Below are 20,240 nucleotides of genomic sequence, written 5' to 3'. Positions count from 1 at the left end.
TTCTCCCCATTAATAACCACTGTTGCATTCACTGCACAGTCTAACTTGGCCATACATGTTGTGAAATGAAAGTGAATAATTACTTGATTATTATTTGTCCCAGGGAAATCATAAAATGGAACAAGTAAGAAGTACTTTCCAAAGCACCTACCTCCTCTATGTTTCTTATCCAGTTTTTTATGTTGTCAAAAGACTTTTCATTTGTGATGTCATACACCAGCATAATTCCCTAAATAAAATTAAGAAAGTCTAGTTAGATAAGCTAGCACTATTGCTTGACTTTTGATGTATGCTGTTGGTTTGCGAGCAAGAAATTAAACATACTACTTATGCATCTATAATCCTTCCTCAAAGCATTATGCCATTGTGAGAATTTATCCAAAATATTACTATTTAACATCTTTTGCCACTGTTAGAGGTCAAAGACACCACCTATATCAAGTTTTAAATTATTAGCCTATAAGTCAGGAAAAGATTAGAAATTCTACAACAGCAAATCAGGACTCTACTGTTAAAGTCACATTTAGAAGCAGCAGCTTTAAGCAGTCAAAGATGACAAACCTGTGAGATTTGGCCAGTAGAAGCTTACAGCAAAGCTAACACTAAGTGCCCTCTCAGAAGCTTTAGCTCTTTCAGACAGTTATGATGTACATCATAACTAGCGTGGGCTCTCAATAATTAGCAAAGCATGGGAAACCACACAACAGCTGCATTAATGACAGATTGCCAGGTTCACCTCCATTCTTTATTGCCTTTCCAATCATTCCTCACAGAACAAAGAAAAGTCCTTGGCCATGGACTGGGAGACAGGGAGAGTACCGCATCACTGCCAAAACCTTTTTAAGTACTAGAAAGCTCTAACAGAGCCACAGCCATTACTATTTCTCTCCATCTGTAACAGTGGAGTTATCTGGACCCACAGCCAGCCTACGAATGGGTTCTGTTCATACAAAGCGATAAGAACACGGAGTGGCAGCATGGCTAGTAATCAGCAAGTTGAAATTAACAGTGTCCCAACATAAAGTATCCCAAATCATAGCATTAAGAACCATTACAAGCAGTTGTACCACAAAGAGTGCAGGCTCTAAGTCAGTTATTTGACTTCAAGTCATTCTTAATGGAGGAAAAAGTAACAGTAGTTTTTGTAGGTGATTGTATTTCTAGCCCATGTTTTGCATTCTCTACTGGCTGAAGGAAAAACAATTCAGTGAAATCACTGTTAATATGAAAACAATTCACTACCTATTTTTCAAACATTTCAGATCTTTAAAGGGGTTGATTGCATAAAAAAAACTTGTCTGAAGCTTGGCAACTTAGCTTACTATAATCTGCAGAAATTTTAATTATATTAAAGATGACAATAGTGCTTGAAGTTTCATCACAGAAACAGAGCCAGACAAAGTACCAGCAGGTCTAAAAAACAAAAACAAAAAAAACCCCACAAAACAATAAAACCCCAACCAAACCGCAAACTTTATTCCCCGCATCTCAAGCCACAGTTATCCAATCCTCCAGTTGAAGGCTTACATGATATAACCTTAAGAACAGCAAACCAGTTACACTAGTTGTGCCTACTTTTTTTGAAGTGAGAGCACTCACCATGGCTCCTCTGTAGTAAGCTGTTGTGATCGTGCGGAATCTTTCCTGGCCTGCTGTATCCCTAAAATTCAGTGAAAACAAGGATTTTTTTTTTTTGGAGGTGATCTTTATACTCTTCTGTACTTAGGAGATGTCTTTTTAAACAGAGTAACAATGTATTGGTGCTCAATCATTAAGGAAAAAAAAAAAAACATTTAGAAGCTGTTTGCACGAGTTCCAAGCTTGCATGCAAGTATCACAACTATGTTTTCTAGAACTTGAGAAATCAGCAAGACCCCTGCATTCACCAGTAGCATTTAAGGAGTTTGGCATGTGTAATAATGCTACTCCAAAAATACTCATCTGCTGCTATAAGGAGACTCATTCTCTACTAACCCACCATGCAAGGAATGGGAGCATTATCACCCACCTGTGCCTCTGCGTACAACTAGCTATCAAAGTATCAGAGAAGATTACATTTTATTAGGTCGCATATTTTAGTTTGCAGCTATGGAATTAATACTTCTCTTCCACACGGAAGAGCTAAAAGAGCATTTAAGAAGACAGCTTTTGATAAAATAGGAAGTTGCTGTAACGTTTGCATGTGAACAGGCTATTTCCTGTGCCACTGAAGCAGAACAACTCCAAGAGCCAGCTAGAACAAAGCATAAACCTTATGGACAGTCAACGAATAAAAGGTATGAAACTTTCTGGCACACCCAGGCTCAAAAGCTATGAAGTATTCCTGCTCAAAGATTAATTCAATACTCATTGAAAACTTAAATTACTTTGGAATGCTTACCATATTTGTAGCTTGATTTTCTTTCCATCCAATTCTATTGTTCTGATCTTAAAGTCGATTCCTGGCAGAGAAAGAAATACACTAAGTTTTGCAATAAATGAAAAGGAAGTGTTCAGTTTCCTTTTGACAATTTGGTAAGAGCAAACTTAGGCAAAAGAATTATTCTGAAGTTGTCATTTCTTCCAAACACTAGGAAGTGCTGAGGATGCACAAAGGTTTTCAGCTGCATCCAACATGTCAAGGATAAATTATTCTGCACAATGAAAATAGACCAAACTCAGACTCACTACTAGAGTTAGTCAAGATTATGAGGAAGAATTCATCTCAAAATTCTTCCATTTTACACTGGTAAGGTCACTATTTTGAATGTGTATTTTTCTCAACTTTTGACTAGCCCCTGCATTTCAAGTCAATTCCCTAGAACCTCTGCTGGCTCTGAGGAAAAAATACATGCTGTGACCCTTTAGTTCCTCTTCAAAATTGGCACCTCATTTTGAAAACTGATGTTTAATGCAATCTAATCAGACATCACAGTAAATGGTAAAGTATCAGGTAGTTACAGAAGGTGGCTGAAGCGGATCGCGCATGGGATTTTTTCAAGAACACCAGTTTAGGAGTAACTTAGAATTTCTAGGAAGCTCCAAAAGGTATCAAGAAAACACTTCTCTCCTTTCCCCCGCCCTTACACTTCCACATGGTACCCACTGTTTCTGAGATTGATTTTGAAGACAGATTTTAAGTCATAGGTGAAAAAAAAAAAAAGAATTAATTCAGAATAGCTTAATAATGTCTTTTAAGGTTTAGAGGGAACAAATGGATCTATGAATCACAGCCAAGATTTCCAAGCAGACTAGCCTTTACCCTGGACTATTTTAACTTTCATGTCTCTAAACCTATATTATAACATAGCTCAAATTGAGACTGCTCAAGTCCCACTACATGACTGCCAGATTTTTGAATCCTGGGACACCCACCCCTATGCACCCCCCAATTAATATGTTTTGAAACTAATGTGCCTTTTTTTATTCACTGAATCTTAAAAAGTTACTCGATATTTAGTCATAGTTTGTAAAAGATTGGGGGGGGCAGGGTAGGTTATTTTATTTATTTAATTTCTTCTTTTCTCAGATGTAATTTAAGTGACAATTATCAAGAGTCTCTTAATTGGCGAAATGCTGTTTCTAGCTTTAAGAATTCATCCATCACTTAAACAGGAAGCTACGGGATTTTCTAATACACTGAGTAGCATTTTAATATGAAATACGGATATTCATTAACTATTTGACTTCTCGCATGCGATATTAATATTTTAATATACTGAAAATACCAAGTTTCAGCCACTTAATCTTGATGTGCTATGGTTACATAGTTTAATCCATTAGTTAGAATACAAATTATGAGCAGAAATATCACATCAGCACTTTTAACAGCATATGAAATTAATTGCATTAATTTTAAATGCAATGACTAATGCTACAATTGCAATTTCCCAAGATTCACTAGTAGATTTACAGGCAAGAAGATACTTTCCTTAATTCACATTCCTCTAAAAATGACATAAGAATGATGTGTACTTTAAAAAAATCCGTATTATACGTAACAGAAGTTTGGCGAGTATTTCTATTTTACATTCAGCAGGATTTTGTGTCTCCCTTGTTGTAAAGATTTTTTTCCTAACTCAGGTGCAACACCAGCTGAAATCACAGGTAATTGTATTCAGGTCTGAAAACAAATGACCTTTTCTCTGAATAGATTTTCTTTTGGCCTCAAAGGTTATAAAGTACAAATACAGATTTTTCCTGGAAACGGTATTGTATCATGGACAACAGCAAACAACTTTAAAAGCTCCCTTGTGTCTAGGCCTGAAGTCTTAGAATTAAGTATAACAACTATCAGGAAAACTAGGTTCAGAGACTACTGTGGTTTAAAGACAATTCTGTACCTACTGTCAACTACTGAAGCTAAGACACATCAGCATAAACAGTGAAAGACTCCCGTAGGGATGGTTTTCTGAGAAAGCAAGCTTATGCTGCAGTTAGATGCCTATGTACACTAATCCACGCCTTGCACAGACTGCTTTCTTGTGATTAGCCATTTCCCTCGCAGCACCAAAATAATTTATACAGCCATTCCTTTGATCACTTCTAAAACTCAGGATCTGGACAAAAAATATCTTCTCAGAACTTAAGATTTCTAGTAGGAACTTCACCAAAATTCTCAAATAAAGATGAATTTCAATGCTAAAAGAATATAAAGGGGAAGGCCATAAACACCTCTGTTATGATACCAAGAAGTTTAACAAACGCAACTGCAACGTTTTAGAGGCTAAAATGAACAAGAAACTGGCATTTTCTTTTGTTCTTTTACTTCAGTAACAGGAAGTGGTGAGCTGCAAACATTCACAGAGCAAGCCTGGTGACATGTGCTACCACTTCCTGCCAAGTACACTTGCATGGCTAAGTACGAGTAATGTTTTGGTTGCAGTTAAATTTAAGTTATGCCATGTAAAACACTCCAATGACTACAGTGTTTCAAAAGTCATTATTGACAGAAAGTTTCCTTTACCAATGAATTCTTATTTTGCACAGTCACACACTGGGATACAAAAGTTTGAAACGATACTTGGGTCCAATAAAGAAGTGTCATTTGCCAACCAGAAAGTTTGACTGCAAAGGATCACACAGCTTTCACAGCTTTAAAATGCATGTGCAATGCTGTTCTCTCCAGTAGGGAGAAAAAGTCCAAAAACATTTGGATGTCCATCTGAAGTTAAGTTTTAGAAGCTTTTAGAAAACACAGACACAGATTAATTCTTAGAACGCAAAGGCTAACAGTGTAATTATTTTTAACTGCTAGAGTGAAGTTGCCACACAGAAGTCTGACACACTGGTGTCCACCTAGCAAGTGAGTATATATCAGATATGGGTACAAGAGCATCTGTTGCAGGAATCACAAACTTGCAGTCTGAAAGGATGAAATCCAAGTTGAGACCTGAACTGTGCATTGGTTAGGACTGTAATTGCTTGCATTTCCCTTGCAGCATGGGGTAAAAGGAGCTGAGGGTTTATTGTTCAAAATCCTTTTTGATCCTCACTAACTGTAGGCCAGGGATGCATCCTCTCTTCTCTCTTTACTGAGGGTATTTTCTCCCACTGCTTCCAGCAAAACTCTGTCAAAGAATACACTGAGCAGAGAAACCTGCACACTAAGAAAAAGTCAGTGTCATTAGTGCCGCACAAAGACTAACACAAAAAACCAGGAAAGCTGCATGTTGCCGCATTTACCTTGTATCGCTACGCAAAGCTAATAAAACGCACGAGCTAGGGTATGCTATTGTCCAACACCACACAGTTAAATATCAGAGGCCAGGGAGACTGGCCTCACTTAGGCCTCTTTTGGCTTAAACCAAGAAGTTATGTTCATCTCATACACCGAAAGCTCTTCTGCCACTACTTCTTCTTCCACCACTCCACTCCCTAGTCACACATTCCTTCTTATTGCAGCCAACCTAGGCAGATTTTACCCATAATTAAGCTGTAATGCAATAACTTTTAAGAGACATTAGGAAATGTTCCGAAGAGCTGCGTTACAATACTAAATATACAGGACTGCCCAGCAGTACGTATTGGTTCCTTTTCCATCTTTAGTAGCAATGGTCTTCTACCATGAACCTTAACAAAACTAGTCTGACACAATTCTTACAGGAAGGTAAGGACAAGCTGAGCACAGATGCTGGAACAGTTCATTTTGCTACTTTAGTTTTTAGAACCGTAGCTTACTCTCAAGGCATCACTGTTACTCTTTTGTTCTCCCCTCATCTGTGATTTTAACCCTGTAGTCAGAGCTAGTTATCTCAGGTTTTTCAGTGCTACAGAATCAGTTTCAGCTAGGTCTCCACTACAACTTTTCCCTACACAGTAGCACTGTTTGGACTTACAGATTGTCTTGTTTCTTCTTTTAAACAAAATTTCTGCTGCAGAAAGTGCTACAGCACAAAGAAACCAAACCGAAGTATTCTGGCTGGAGCAAGTAAACTCTTAGAACAGCACCAGCAAATACTTCCTGAAAGTAAAGGTTTCTCTGGTCTTCAGTCTGCTTAGCAAGAAGGTACTGGAAGGGCCATGTTCTTCAATAACACAAGCAGTGAAAGAGACAGAAAAGAAACACATACAAATCAATGAAAAAAAAAAAAATCATCACTTAGTAGCCACTGGCAAGCAAATACTAGAATTCTTAATATTTACCTGTATTACACAGTTAACCAGTACTTTAAGTTAATTTTTCATGTGGCTCAACATTAGTTTGCAGCAGCTGGACCTTACATGTAATTTGGTAATGTTAGGTTAGTGGTTGGACTGGATGATCTTAAAGGTCTTTTCCAACCTAAATGATTCTATGATTCTATGTGAGAAAGCTGTATGATGAGATGACAGCTCCTGTTGATTTTAACTCAAGTTGATTTAATAGGTTTCCCATTTCACTAAGTTCATAGAGTCTGTATATTTAATAACATTTTTCTTGTGAAGCTGTAGCAAGAAATCAGCCAGGAAATCAACCCCTTTCAGGATGCAAATATATGTCAATCTCTGATAGCATACGCTAGCCTGTATATCTACCACCATAGAGTATTTCTCTATCTCTGGCAAAGCAATATTTTATTTAAAAAAAAAAAAAAAAAAAGTAGTACTCGATGTACTAGCATTTTAAATGGTTTAGTTGTTTTTTGTTTGGGTTTTTTTGCTTCCAATATATAAGCCAAGGGAATTTTTAAAAAGTGATTAAACGCCAAAAATTGGCAAAGAAGCTATGAAAAAATTAATACCTGATCTGCTTGCTAGGAAGAGTCTCATTTTAGACCCATCAATCAAAGAACATAAAAGATGCACCACAGTATCAGATCTTGTTTATCAAACTAAAAATTAAAAGATCTGTTTTGCATGACCTGCACATAATAAAACCCCCACCCTCTTCAAGAAGTTATCTTCCTACTTATCTAAATCTTACCTTACTTTTTTGAAGTAAGAATGGAAGAAGTAAAATTAAATGGAAATAAGAGATCTTTCCAATAGGATTCCCTGATGAACAGAAACTTTGTGGCACTTATCACCATTGGACATAGATCACAATAAAAAGGAATTCATTACAAGACAGGGAAAGGAGTCAAGGTACAAAGTCTTGTTACCCTTTTGAGCAATACAGCATCAGAACAACTGGAATTTATGAATCAACCTTCAAGCTGGGCTTGCTCCAACTTCACAGCGTTGGTCCTTCTATCCTACTGTGTTTATATGCGAGGTTGTGGGGGTTTTGATTTTTTCAATGGGCAGAGCTGTAGAGGGAGAAAATGTTGCAACTTCTTTACTGCAACATACAACATGCAAGAGTCTTCAAGATATACAAAAGGAAAGGAAAACTGTTTTCCTGCAGTCACTTGGGAGTTAAGGCTGAATTAAAAGCAACTTAGAAATGAGCAAGCAGATTTGTAACCTACCTTCAAAAAAAGGAAGTGAGAAGAAAATGACTGAAAATCAATATGCTTCACCTTCAGTTTGTTGAGTTCTGGGAGAGAATTACTTGGAAAATACTTCTCCCTATCGGCCTTGCTTATTGTGAACAGGAAGCAACTAAGCTGCATAGATGAACATCAGAACTAGTAAGCAGTAGTACTTCTATAGCATAACTGTAACAGCTGGTATTGTTCTGCCGATTCTCCAAAGGATGGGTTTGAATTTGAGCGAGCCGTCACAAGCCTGTAATCTCCAAGACACTACAGCAGTGCATGTTTCAGAATCAACTGCTGCCGGTGCGTTTTCATTATACTTTGAAGAGTTGTAAGCAATCGGTACTGAAGGACACTGAAGTGCTCATTTATGCACCTTGCTGAGCACACGATGACAGACATGTAGATACCAGCAGTGATCACACACACAAGCTTTGCATGGACACCTGCGAACAGGGCTGAAGAATTTCAACATCTTCCATGCAGATTCCAAGCATGGGCAGACCTATAGGACAACGCTCTTCCAGAAACCTGTCCTTTTCCATATGCATCTGACAGCTGAGGGACATCAATTTGTTCCCAAAGATTTTACCCACGAGCTTACCCAGAGATTACTTTTTTTTTTTTTTGTTCTCAGCAGTAGGCATTGCAGGGTTTGGATTAAATATGCAACTATTTTTTTTTAATAGTGTTTTTAAGGGAATATTTTCTTGCACTACATCAGTATACTGTCTCAATCTGTAAAGGCAGACGAATGAAGCCTCAGAAATTTGCTTTTATATTAGATCTTTCTTGAAGGGTTTCAGTAAACATAAGAAATGACCAAGTAGGAAACAAATCAGTGTAAAAGGCAGGGTGGGGAACACTTGCAACACACCAGTGTGTCATACAGCCTCATGCAAAAGAACAAAGTCTAATCATTTTGAACTTCAACGTTTGGCTTTAGTCCCTAGTAACATCTGCAAGGCATTTTCAGATGATCTCAGCAATGTTTTGTATCACTATGTAAATTAAAGACACAGTAGTCTTTTATTGCAACCATTCAAAAATACAGCAGATTAACATGAAGTAACACACCAGGGTGAAGGTCAACATTTTTTAAAAGTTGTAAGATAAGTTTATTTTAGAATTATACACAAGCGCAACCAGTTTTATTAATCGTTTCACAACTTAAAGGGACAAAGCTGTATTCTATTCCTCCTGGACAGCCCATAAGAATCCACAAAACACTACTAAATTCAGAGTGGGCTGAATAGGCTCCTTCAGGTTAACTGCCCTTTCTTTATCTTACTATTCACCCATACAAAAAAATTTAATAGTGTCCTACACAATGATATACAGAGCAATGTCTTGCACCTTGAAAGGTATTAATACAGTAAGGTTCTTAAAGTTTAAACGCACTACACTGGCAAAATAAATATATACAAATGGCTAAAATAGGTAATGCAATAAAGAATGTGGGCACCATGTGTATATATAACATAAGGCAGTTTCCTGCTCTAAGACCCTGAAACTTACTACCAAGATCAAATCAATGCTCATAATGCTAAGCAAACTGCCACTTCCTTCAGCATGCATCTCCTCAGCTACAGTACAGCTGCCACTCTCAGCTTCCTTTCTTAAGATAAACTACTTTCTATTTAAAAGAGAGCAAGGGATTCAGAATACAACTTATAATCATCAGAATTAGACCAACCTACACTTTGAAACATTCAGGCTTTTGACAGCTCAATAACCTATAGTGTAATCTTATTATCACACTAAGGTGTGAATCCAGTGCTCTTCAGCCACTTGTTCATAGCAGTGCTCCTATGAGTGCTGCCACCACAGCCGTGCACTGCATTGCTTCAGTGTGAACACTAGAAGATCCTGCAGAGTGAAATTCTCTTCAGCATTTTGAATTCAGAATTTACAGATTGCTTTAAGCAGCCTTTCAATTGCATGATTTTGAACACCAAAAAGACTTGATCCAAATTTAAAGACTATAAAACAATACAATAATAGAAACTTATTACTGCTTGACATGAGTAAAACTACCACCTGTCACAACAGCCCAACTTTAAAAGGGCCGAGTCCCTGCAGAATGTCTTTTCGAGTTTACAACCTAGGTACTACAGCTCTATGAAAGTGCACAGAAATTAACCTATGAGTACCTCTCATTCTATTTTGAATGTAAAATAAGCTACACTTGGTGGTAACGCAGTTTGATCTAAAATAATTTTGAAATAGATTAAAATTGCACTACTGATTCAGACAGCGAAGTTCATTTATTTTAAGGATTATTTATAGACTGACTGTCTCCAAGAGGAACGCACTAACTTAGCTGCTTTGAGAACATACTCCTTTCAAGCCAATGTGCAACCGGTGCGCAGCAAATGTTAAAATCAGCCAACAGACTCGAGTTGAGGCTACAGTTTCACAGCTAGCTGAAACTAGGGTAGGTACTGCCACTGAAGAGTCATGACTAAATCCTCTTCTCTTGATCAGGATAGTTTTCATCCGGGTGAGTTCCATAATTCAACTTACCATCAGCTGTAATGACAACTGACGGCGTAATTTAGAAAACAGGTACGCACAGTCACAGCTCTCCTCCTTTGAGTAGCAGACCACAGACTCCGTTGAACCGATCATTAAAGCAAAGCCCTCGTTAACACAGACCAAAATATGGCCCACAAGTAGCTTGCAAGCAGCTCCAGTGTGGTTCCTACACCAGGATATCACCTGACCAGCTGCAGCTCCATGCTAGTACAGGAATTGCTCTGTATTTCACACTCCAGCTATGGCTAGATATGGAACAGAAACAGCTGCAGCAATCTCCTAAGGACCCAGCCCCATACTCACTTAACCTGTAATGCAACAATGGGAGATTTGTGCATCTGTCATCTACTTTGAAGCTCTTTTTTTCCCCTCAGGTCTCTGGGATGTGCAGCATATGGCTTTCTACTGCACAAGAAAAAAAAAAAAAAACAAACCAAAAAACTTTGACACATGTTTTAAAGGGTAAGAACACCAGATTTCCCCATTTAGAAGGTGGTTTAGGAATACAGATATTTGATTACTCTTTCAGAAGCCCAGTGCTTAATATGAGATGACATGTGATTAGTCCTTATCAAAAGCATCATTTAACAGGTAAGACCAAAAAAAATTGAAAGTGGAACCCCCCCAAACAGGAAAATATGATCCTGAATCTCCTGTCTGTAAGTCAGGTATGTTTGCAGATGTAGAAAACATAGAAAATGCTGCCTTTAACCAAGATAACTCTAACTGAATACTGCTGTCAGGTGTGGGGGTGGGGGGGAGAGAAAAGCTCACTTCATCCAAAAGGTCAAAAAAATACCTTATTTTAAAAAAATCCTATGTAACCAATACTACCTTGCCACCATGACTGCAAGTTCATTGTTCACTATTCATATGCTATGCTTCAGTTGTGATGATGAGAACAGGACAAAAAGCTTAGGTGCGGTTTTGTTCAGCAATTTTTGGTCCAGATGAACCTGTATGACTGTCCAGTGAGAAATGGAGATGTCACTTCTTTTTTAAAAAGCCTCTTAAACTTTTACGGCTCCTCTGTGGTCTGGATGTCTACGCTGAACTGGTTATTCAAAGTGAAGTCTTTTGGGGGCCATACCATTGTCTGTTTACAACAGAAGACCTGCTACATGAAAAGCAAGCATACAGAGCGACCCAGAATTCACAAAGCAAAGGAAGAATTGGTAAGTCATTGATCACTTAAAGATAAAAAGCCCTTGCACAGCACAAACAATGCACTTTGCATCTTCTGTTCCATCAAGACCTATGATGGGTAATGCATACATATCCTGTCAGCTGCAGATTTAAGACAGGTATGGAAGACTTGATAGGAAAATTTAGTATGTACGGTTAAACTCTGCTATAGCCTAACAACTTGGGCTGCCAAGCATCTCCCTGAGAGATTCAGGGATATCAAGATAAGGTCAGAGGCAGAGGAAAAAAAAAAAAAAAGAATTGGATAATGTTAGACAGAGCAGGTATAAATTACACATGACCACTATGAAGACAGACATGACTAAAAAAGCTGAGCAGTGATGAAATTTTTGAAAGTTTTATAGGAATGCAGGAACACCCCACTCATTAAACAGATGAGACTTCAGAGGGCACAGACCTGCTAAAACTGGAAGGAAAAATACATAGAATATGGGTATTACCAGCAACATAAACAGAGACAAAAAGGGGAGGTGGGGGGGTGAAGGGTGCAGAAAGCACATCAACAATGGTAGTGAGACAGTTCTTAGCTTTCTGTTCTGGCCAAAAGGGTCGTGGTTATCTATGAAGATCAAAATGTCTCATCCAGTAAGAATTATCTTTGTTAAGATAAATCATCTAATCTAGGAATTTCAGTTAGAGTCTGAAATACGGTCATGTTTTAGAAGCAAGTGTGTAAAGTACCTAGTGAGGCAGCAAAATCAGGCCAAAACAAAGCAGAAGGATTAAAGTTGCTGAAGTTATTTTTAAAGACGGCATTCTCAACAGACTTTGGAAATGTCATTTTTATTGGAGACTTTTTTAAACCCAGGTTTTTACACAGGGATTAGTGGGGGTTTGTTGTTGTTGTTTGGGAAGCAAAAAACATGAGGGAAGAAGGGCTGTTTTATTTAACTTCTTGTGTGAATGACAAAATAGGCCTTTTTTGAAAGACTTTTATTACCTAAATTAACAGGCAAAACCACATAACTTATTAACGAAGGCTATACTTGTCTTTCTGGTACATAACAGTTTTCTTTTCCTACATTATGCAAGGTTCTTTTAATGGCCACTTCATCTCCTTTTCCTGCATTGCATATTTTAAGTACTCCTCTTCAGTCACATCTGCTAAGCCAGAGTTCTCCCAGCCAGCAGTTACTCTGACTTACTGTATCTTCCTCCTTCCTTCCATGCTTGGGTTGACACAGAAACCTTACTTCATCTTTAATCCCATCAGAAGTCACATCACACAGACAAGATATTTTGTTTCAGTAAAGGAAAGCTATTTTTCTCCGGCAGATGAAAGAAAGGAAGATTTGGGGGTGGGGAAAGCAGTGTATGTGTTCCCTGGCTGGCAGCCGCTTTAGCTTTGCCCAGTTTCTTAAACTCAACCTGTTCTTCCCAAGTTCCAGATTTGGTGCCAGGCTCCTATTAGTGACCAGTCTGCTTTACACGTCCTTAGATGTTGCCATACATACAAGAGAATGACAGTGACATTCAGCATCAGGTTTTTTTCGCTGGTGCCCAACGCAGTAGAGTCTGCACAGCAGCAGCGAAACTAATACAGATGATCTTAAATTTGGTCAACTGTTTGTTCTCCCTAACAGAAGAGAAGTCTTCTGAAACATGCAGTACTTAGTTGCCTTTAAAACTACGTACACTCTAATCAAAAGTGTCATAGCTTACATTTAAGAGGAAAGCTTGCTATAAACCACAAGATTAAAGTGGTATTACATGCAATTATTGGTCAAAAACCCTTTAAGAGGCACTAAATTACATCCCACTGCAACCCCTGTTGGAACAGGAAGTTGCTGACTGAAGTTTTGAGTAGCAAGTCCAGTAATTAAAAGGCTCTGGATCAACTCTGCTTGTTCAAGAGTATTATACAGTGCAACTCCATTGAAGTTACTATCATTCATAGTGTATTCACACTAGAAAAGGATCAGATCCATTTTATTTATCTACAGTCAGCGGGATGAACTGGGCACTTAAGCTACCATAACATCCGATTAAAGATAAAAAGCAATATAATATCCTTTTAATTACAAACACCTAATTTCTATCACAAAACATGAAATAAAGCATCACTATAAATACTGCATGTATACTTCATCAGCTATTATGAATTTCAGTTAAATTCTGCAATAAGACAGTTGAAGACGTATTTCTACTAAAAGGAAGGACTAGAAAATCCTTCCAAAAAAGTAAACGGAAAATTCCCAAACAAAAGCTGTGTCTTCAATACCTCTCTCAAAGCCTGTATCAATCAATCAATACATTTGTTCCTACATTGATTCAATGTTAGTCTGTGTTCTTAACTTTGCATTCAAACCAAGTCACAAAGCAGCTCTAAGCTGCCCTCCTGTCACTCAAATAACCAGGTAACACATAACCAAGATAGACCTCCATCTGCCAATTAGGAATAGGCATAAAACAGTTAGACATCTGTCACGCTGTTTCAGAGTAACATGCAGCAAGAAAGCTGCAACAGCATTTTTAATAAAAGCCAAACAATTTCACTTACATTGTTGGCCTGTTGCAGAATACAGTAGGGTAACACAATCTCATCAGCAGATGAAAATCAAAGTCTAAGATGTCTTATGTTACCAGCTAGGTGTTAGTATCAAATTTAAGGTGACAAGACACACAAACTTTAATACTTTTAACCTACAATGTCTCCAACTACAACACTTTCTGATCAACATCAGGATAACATCTTGCTGACTACCCATCACATACCTTGAAAACAGAATCATTCTTCCAGTTTCATATTCACCTCCATAATGCTATCTGCCCCTATTCCCATGTAAGCCCTTGATCTCCTTCTCACACTGTACTGAAGAAGATATCCAAGCCCCAGATCCTACAAACCTTAAACATGCATTTCCATTCTGTAAATATGAATAATAGTGCCGCCTGAGACACTTAAACTAGCCTCAGTCACTTCAGAGTCTTACTTACAATTCATTTATTATAATGACCATTAATAAAGTACTACCAACAATGCCTTCCTGACTCTTCCCTCCCTTTGCTCATCTGTCATTGATGTGTGTTTTCTTCTACAGCTCCTACCATCTGGAGAAGCCCAAAAGAAGTTGATTGAATGAGGATAGGGAATGCTGAAGCTTAATGAGAGGGTGGAAAAAACCCAACAAACCAACAACCAACCTTTTGTCTAGCATACAACTAACCATGGGGAGGAAGAGTAGAAATATTCAGTGAGGCATAATTTGCCTTGAATACACTAAAACAATTTCCATTACACATTACAGACATGGAAATTTCACTGCAAAAGGGAAGTTGATAATTTTGCTTGTCAAAGGATTTTCATCAAAGTGTTCAAAGGTCAGCATACACGTGCTCGATTGCCAGAGTGGTGTCCTATTTTGCAAGATGTAGGCTAAGGAAAAGTTACTTCTGCAAAATCAACAAATTGTTTCAACTCTCAGATACAGTGCTATCTTGTGTGGGCAACTTCCTGCCAAATGCTGATATCATCTTGGATTAAAAAAATAAATATGACAAATTTTGTTTCACAGTCAGCAAGCCTTTGTACTAAGTCACAAATGCTATCAGCTAAAAGATATTACTTTACTCTCATAGAAACCAGTTTAAACAAAAAGTTGAAAGGAATGCAAAGAATAAGCCTTATTATTTGGAATGATAAATCCAATCCAGTTTTACCAGACAGCACTACTTGAACAGCAAGTTAAGATACTTAGAGACTGCTAAATGAATGCTTCTTATTCTTGTATACCACACTGGAACTGCTAGCAAAATGCACAGGAGATCCTCCAAGATAAGTTTTGCTTTAGGAGCTCTTGAAGTGTGAAAATGAGCTGACCCAACTGCATTTTACTTTCCATGTAGAACTGTGCAAAAGCAGAAGTTTCCACTCAGGAAGCAAACTAAACAACATAACCTTACATAACACATTCCCGTTGTAAAAAAAGTTTTATCCCATGTTAACAGTGAAAAGCTGATCCTCACTAGGGACCACAGCAGTATTATAACTTGTCAACCCTTTTAGAAATTTTCTAAACAGAGCTACAGAGCCCTATATAAAAAATTTAAAGTTGCTGAAGGCCAAGGACCTGCCTTGCCTAAAGTTGCTGAAGGCCAATCTGTGTTTTCACAGATTGAAAACACATCATTTAGAATAACCAAAAGGATCATCTCAGGGAAAGATTGCTGGTTCACTTCTCACAACGGGTAGCAAAGTTTGCTGAAGGTATTAGTTATGCCAGGTAGTCAAGACAAAGACAGAAAGACTCTGGTGCCAAGAGTCGCCCAAAAAAAAAAAAAAAAGTCTGATGAATTATAAATATACATGCACTGCACTTTTATCCTACTTCTTATGCAACCGTTGGCCACAGGACACCAGGCTGGAAGACCTTACTGTCTGAGTCAGTACAGCCATCATTATAGTATGACCAAAGTCTTGAGGGGAAAAAAAAAAAAATAAAAAAAATCAAGGGACCATTTGCAAACCTCCAAGCAATCTGCAAGGATGTAGCCTTACAGCCATGTTTTGCATGACAGCAGAAGGGAATCTGCAAAGTACGATACACGTATATCATACAAGATGACAAAGTAACTACAATTCATTATTGACTCACTTCTATAATATGAGCATAGAGGGTAAGTAAAACAAATATTCTATAATAAAGCAATATTTCCATATCCCCCTCCTACTGATTGGTTTAGTGTGGACTTGGTAGTGTAGGTTAATGGTTGGATTGGATAATCTTAAAGGTCTTTTCCAACCTAAACAATTCTATGATCTACTTACTTTTTTTCCCCTTTTGGAAAGTGTTTCCATTGCTCTGGTAACTGAAGTGTTGTGGTTTAACCCTGGTTAAACTACTAAACAACAATAGGAGTGGGAAATTATAAGACACTTGGTGCTTAGACATGATGTGGGCCCTTTCATCATGGCAACAAAGTTTGCATTAATTTCTAGATGTAGAATCGAAGAAAAAAAATTTGAAACAATTAGAAGTTTAACCCCATGTAGTTAAGAAAAACCTCTAAATGATTCAACTCATTCACAAATACCATTTATATACATAAGATTAAAGAATAAAATTTGACACAAACACATCTCAAGCATATGCCTTCTCAGACTTCTATGGTTAAACCAATTCTGATCTTGTTAGCAGAGACAGACCAGAGGAGAACTAGGGCACCGCTAAGGGTACATAATATTGCGTGTGCTAATATAAAATCATTGTGAATTGAATACTCATTGTAACAGTAAGTACCCTCATATTGCAGAATCCACTTTTTGGAGAACATATAAACAAAACAGCCTGGCAGCTTATGCTTCAGAAAGACTTAGTGTACTCAATTAGTAATGCTAATCTGGAGACCTTAAAACTTCAACTGGCAGGGGGGCCCACTTGGGAAAAGCATTGCATCCCTGCGTCTCCCTCCACACCGTGGTCAGCTATGTTTTACCGGTCAAGGGAAAAAAAAAATCAGAATTGTTAGAAGTGGAATGCCCCTACGGTCATCAGATGCCTTAGTTATGATTGTAAAAGCAACTAGTATTGAGCAGCCAGCATGCACTCAGAGTGAGAGCGAGTGCACATGCAAGTCTTCAAGAACAAACAGATTAGATCTACATGATTGACCTAAAAGTAATACAAGCAATACATGAGGAAGACTGAAAGAAAGCCAAGTACTTTTATTTAAGCATACTCCAGCACTTTATGAACAGTTTCACTATTTCCTGCATTGTCTACTTTCCTGTTTGTAGTTCCTTTGCTAAAAAATAAAAGGGACTGAAAGAAACAAACTACAAGAAGGAAAATGTAACTGTGAAATCACAAATACCACCTATGGAATTAAAAGTATGCCTCAATTATTAGTAAGTTTCTTCAAGTTGAATAGTGTTGAAAATAAGACCCTTGTGAAAGCAAATATAAAGGAAATGAGAGCAAATCCTATATTTACTGAATAAGGTAAGAAAAAATAGCATCACATTCACAATCCTCAAGACTTCAAAGTGAATCAGCGAGAAAAAGAAATATCAAGGGGCTAAGCAGTTCAAGAAACATCAAGAAAATGGTTGGAAGACAGACGCACCCATTTATGTTATGTTAGCTATCTCTTTAAAAGTATAAAGAGGTATTTTATATTTAGCACAGTACCAATGTAGGCCTTTTTTCTTTTTTTTAAACTATACAGCATTTATTAATGTTTATTAAGCCTTTTATTCTACCACAGATACAGAAAAATACCTTTTTAGCTAAAATGCTACTCAGGCCTTGATTAGCTGGTGTTTCTGATACAGCATTTTGAAAATGGTTGCAGAGAGAAAAGGAATGTGCCATTTTAATTCTTCAGAAATATTTTTTTGAAATGCAGAAAATCTGTTCCTAAAGCATTAGAAATGCCAGCCATACCTCATTTAGTCAATCACATCTGCCAAAATAAAAATTTGTTTCTTCCCCGTGCACCAAGTTCAGCACAATAAAATGTCGGAAGAGGATATGGCATTTGGGTAACATAAAACAAGTCACACGTTATCCCACCTCATCTTTAAATCAATTTCCTTCCAATGAAGAGTCTACTCATTCTCATCGTGTTATTTTTCTAAACCAGCATTAGTTTTGCCCTCCTAAATACTAGCAACCTCCACTGCAGTTTATCCCTTCATCCCAAAACCGGTGTATTTCATTTTAGTTTACAAGAGACCTCAACTATGAGTACCTAACTATAAATGTCAAGTCTTGTCAGACTGATATTTCAATTCAGCAATACCTCAGCGAAGAACTTGAACACTTTGCTTACGTTTAGTTCAGCAGAAAGTATTTTAAGACTGACAAATCTGACAGAAACATAAGCCACAGCAGTCTGTTTTGATACATCACATCTCATTGTCATTAAAAGAGGTTAGCTGAGCTTTAGAAACCCCTTTTCACCACCAAATTTATAACCAGACAACCTTTGTCAAGGAGACTCCTCTGCCTAGTCACTAAGGAGCTTCTAACTCGAGTCAGCTAAGGAACTTGAACAGAACTACTCCAAATCTCAAAAACGTAAGCTACATGTGCATGAATACACACATGCGTTGGAAGAGTTGATTAAAGAACAGAGTTAAACTATCTGCTGAGAGCGGTTTAGTCAGTCACTACGCAGCTTAGCATGAGCCACAGTTAGCTTAAGCAGTCCGAGCCCTCTTCCACTTTCCGAAAATTTACATCTAAACGTGAAACGACCAAGAACGAGAGAGCAAGAAAACCTGACAGAAAAAAAACTCATCCCGTAACTCAACCAGTGCAGCGTTCTGCATTGTGCGTAGGACTCGCTACCGACGCAGCCCCGCGCACGCCATTGCCCAGCCAGCCCCACAGAAACATCCTGTCCACGGCCCGCAGCAGCAGCAGCAGCAGGCGAGGGGCCCGGAGCCTGCGAGCGGCCCCCAGCCTGCGAGCGGCCCCCAGCCTGCGAGCGGCCCCCAGCCTGCGAGCGGCCCCCAGCCTGCGAGCGGCCGAGGCCGAGCCAACTGTTGCCGCCGAGGCCGCTGGAGGACCAGCTCGCACCCTGCGGGTCCCTGGGCAGGGGCCGCGCCGCCCCTCCGGCCCTGCGCACCGGGGACAGACCCTTCCCCCGCGCGGCCCGCCCGCACCGCGGCCCCCCACCGCCTCCACGGGGACGGCGGGAGCGGCGCCCCCGAGCGCGGGCGGGCTGGGCTGACGCTCCCCCCGCGGCGACGGGGCACGGCGGCGGCGCCCCGGCGCTTCCTCCCGCACGGGGCCCGTAACGGCCGCGGGCCCCCGCCCACTCCCGCGCAGCGGCCACGCACAGGCCGCCGAGCGCGGCTCCCGCCCCGGGCGGCGAGACGGGCGGCGCCCCCCCCCCCGTCCGTCCCTCCCTCCCTTCCCCCCCTCCCTCCCGCCCGGCGGCTCCTCTCCCGGCGGGAGAGCCCCGGCCAGGACCCCTCTCGCCCCCGGGATGGCAGCGGCTGGCCCCGGCCCCTCACCGATCGTGGAGATGAAGGTGGTGTTGAAGGCGTCCTCGCTGAAGCGGAAGAGCAGGCAGGTCTTGCCCACGCCCGAGTCCCCGATCAGCAGCAGCTTGAACAGGTAGTCGTAGGTCTTCGCCATCTTCGCTCGGGCTCGGGCTCGCCGCCGCCGCAGCAGCAGCAGCAGCAGGAGGGGGCGACCGAGAGAGGGAGGCAACCAGGGAGCGGAGCCCCGCCCCGCCCGGCGCCCAATCACGGGAGGCAGCGCCGCCTCGCCTCGCCCCGCGTCACGGCGCGCCGGAAGCGCGCGGGGCCCGACGGGAGATGTAGGCCGCGGGGGATGGCGGCGGGGCGGGGATGGCGGCGGGGCGGGACCGCCGCCCGGGGCCCCCCCTGCCGCCGGCCGCAGCCGCCTCGGCGAGCGGCGGAGGGGCGGAGCACAGCGCGCTGCCACCGCCCGCACGGCCGCCGTCTCCGGGTCTGTGGGCATCTTCCCTCGAGGTGACGGGGAAGGCCGCGAAGGCCGCGGGCGTGGTGGGCGCCAGCCGCGGGCGGGAGCGGCCAGCCCCGCTCTGCCTTCCCCTTCCCGGCGCGGCCGGAGCACCCCGCAGGCAGCGCGTGGCCCCGCGTGGCGCCTGTGTGTGTTATTTCCATGTGAACACACGTGT

At 40.4% G+C, this 20,240-nt stretch overlaps 1 protein-coding gene across 5 annotated transcripts in view; it reads right to left on the bottom strand.

Annotated features, from left to right (window-relative positions):
* Positions 1–19,773, bottom strand: part of RAB8B (RAB8B, member RAS oncogene family) — a 31,160-nt gene extending 11,387 nt beyond the window's left edge. For all 5 annotated transcript variants that reach the window (XR_012831189.1, XM_075713763.1, XM_075713764.1 and 2 more), the window contains exons 1-4: positions 19,591–19,773; positions 2,381–2,441; positions 1,600–1,660; positions 152–229 (exon numbers count right to left, since the gene is read on the bottom strand). Coding sequence is in view for 4 of the 5 variants with exons in the window: in XM_075713763.1 (XP_075569878.1) it covers positions 152–229; positions 1,600–1,660; positions 2,381–2,441; positions 19,591–19,714 (324 nt within the window). In the remaining variant the exon portion in view is untranslated. The remainder of the gene's footprint in view (positions 1–151; positions 230–1,599; positions 1,661–2,380; positions 2,442–19,590) is intronic.
* Between the last annotated feature and the right edge of the window lie 467 nt (positions 19,774–20,240).

The sequence above is a fragment of the Pelecanus crispus genome, chromosome 7 (genome assembly GCF_030463565.1).
Source record: "Pelecanus crispus isolate bPelCri1 chromosome 7, bPelCri1.pri, whole genome shotgun sequence".
Classification (NCBI taxonomy): domain Eukaryota; kingdom Metazoa; phylum Chordata; class Aves; order Pelecaniformes; family Pelecanidae; genus Pelecanus; species Pelecanus crispus.
This window is presented reverse-complemented; position numbering and strand designations above follow the sequence as displayed.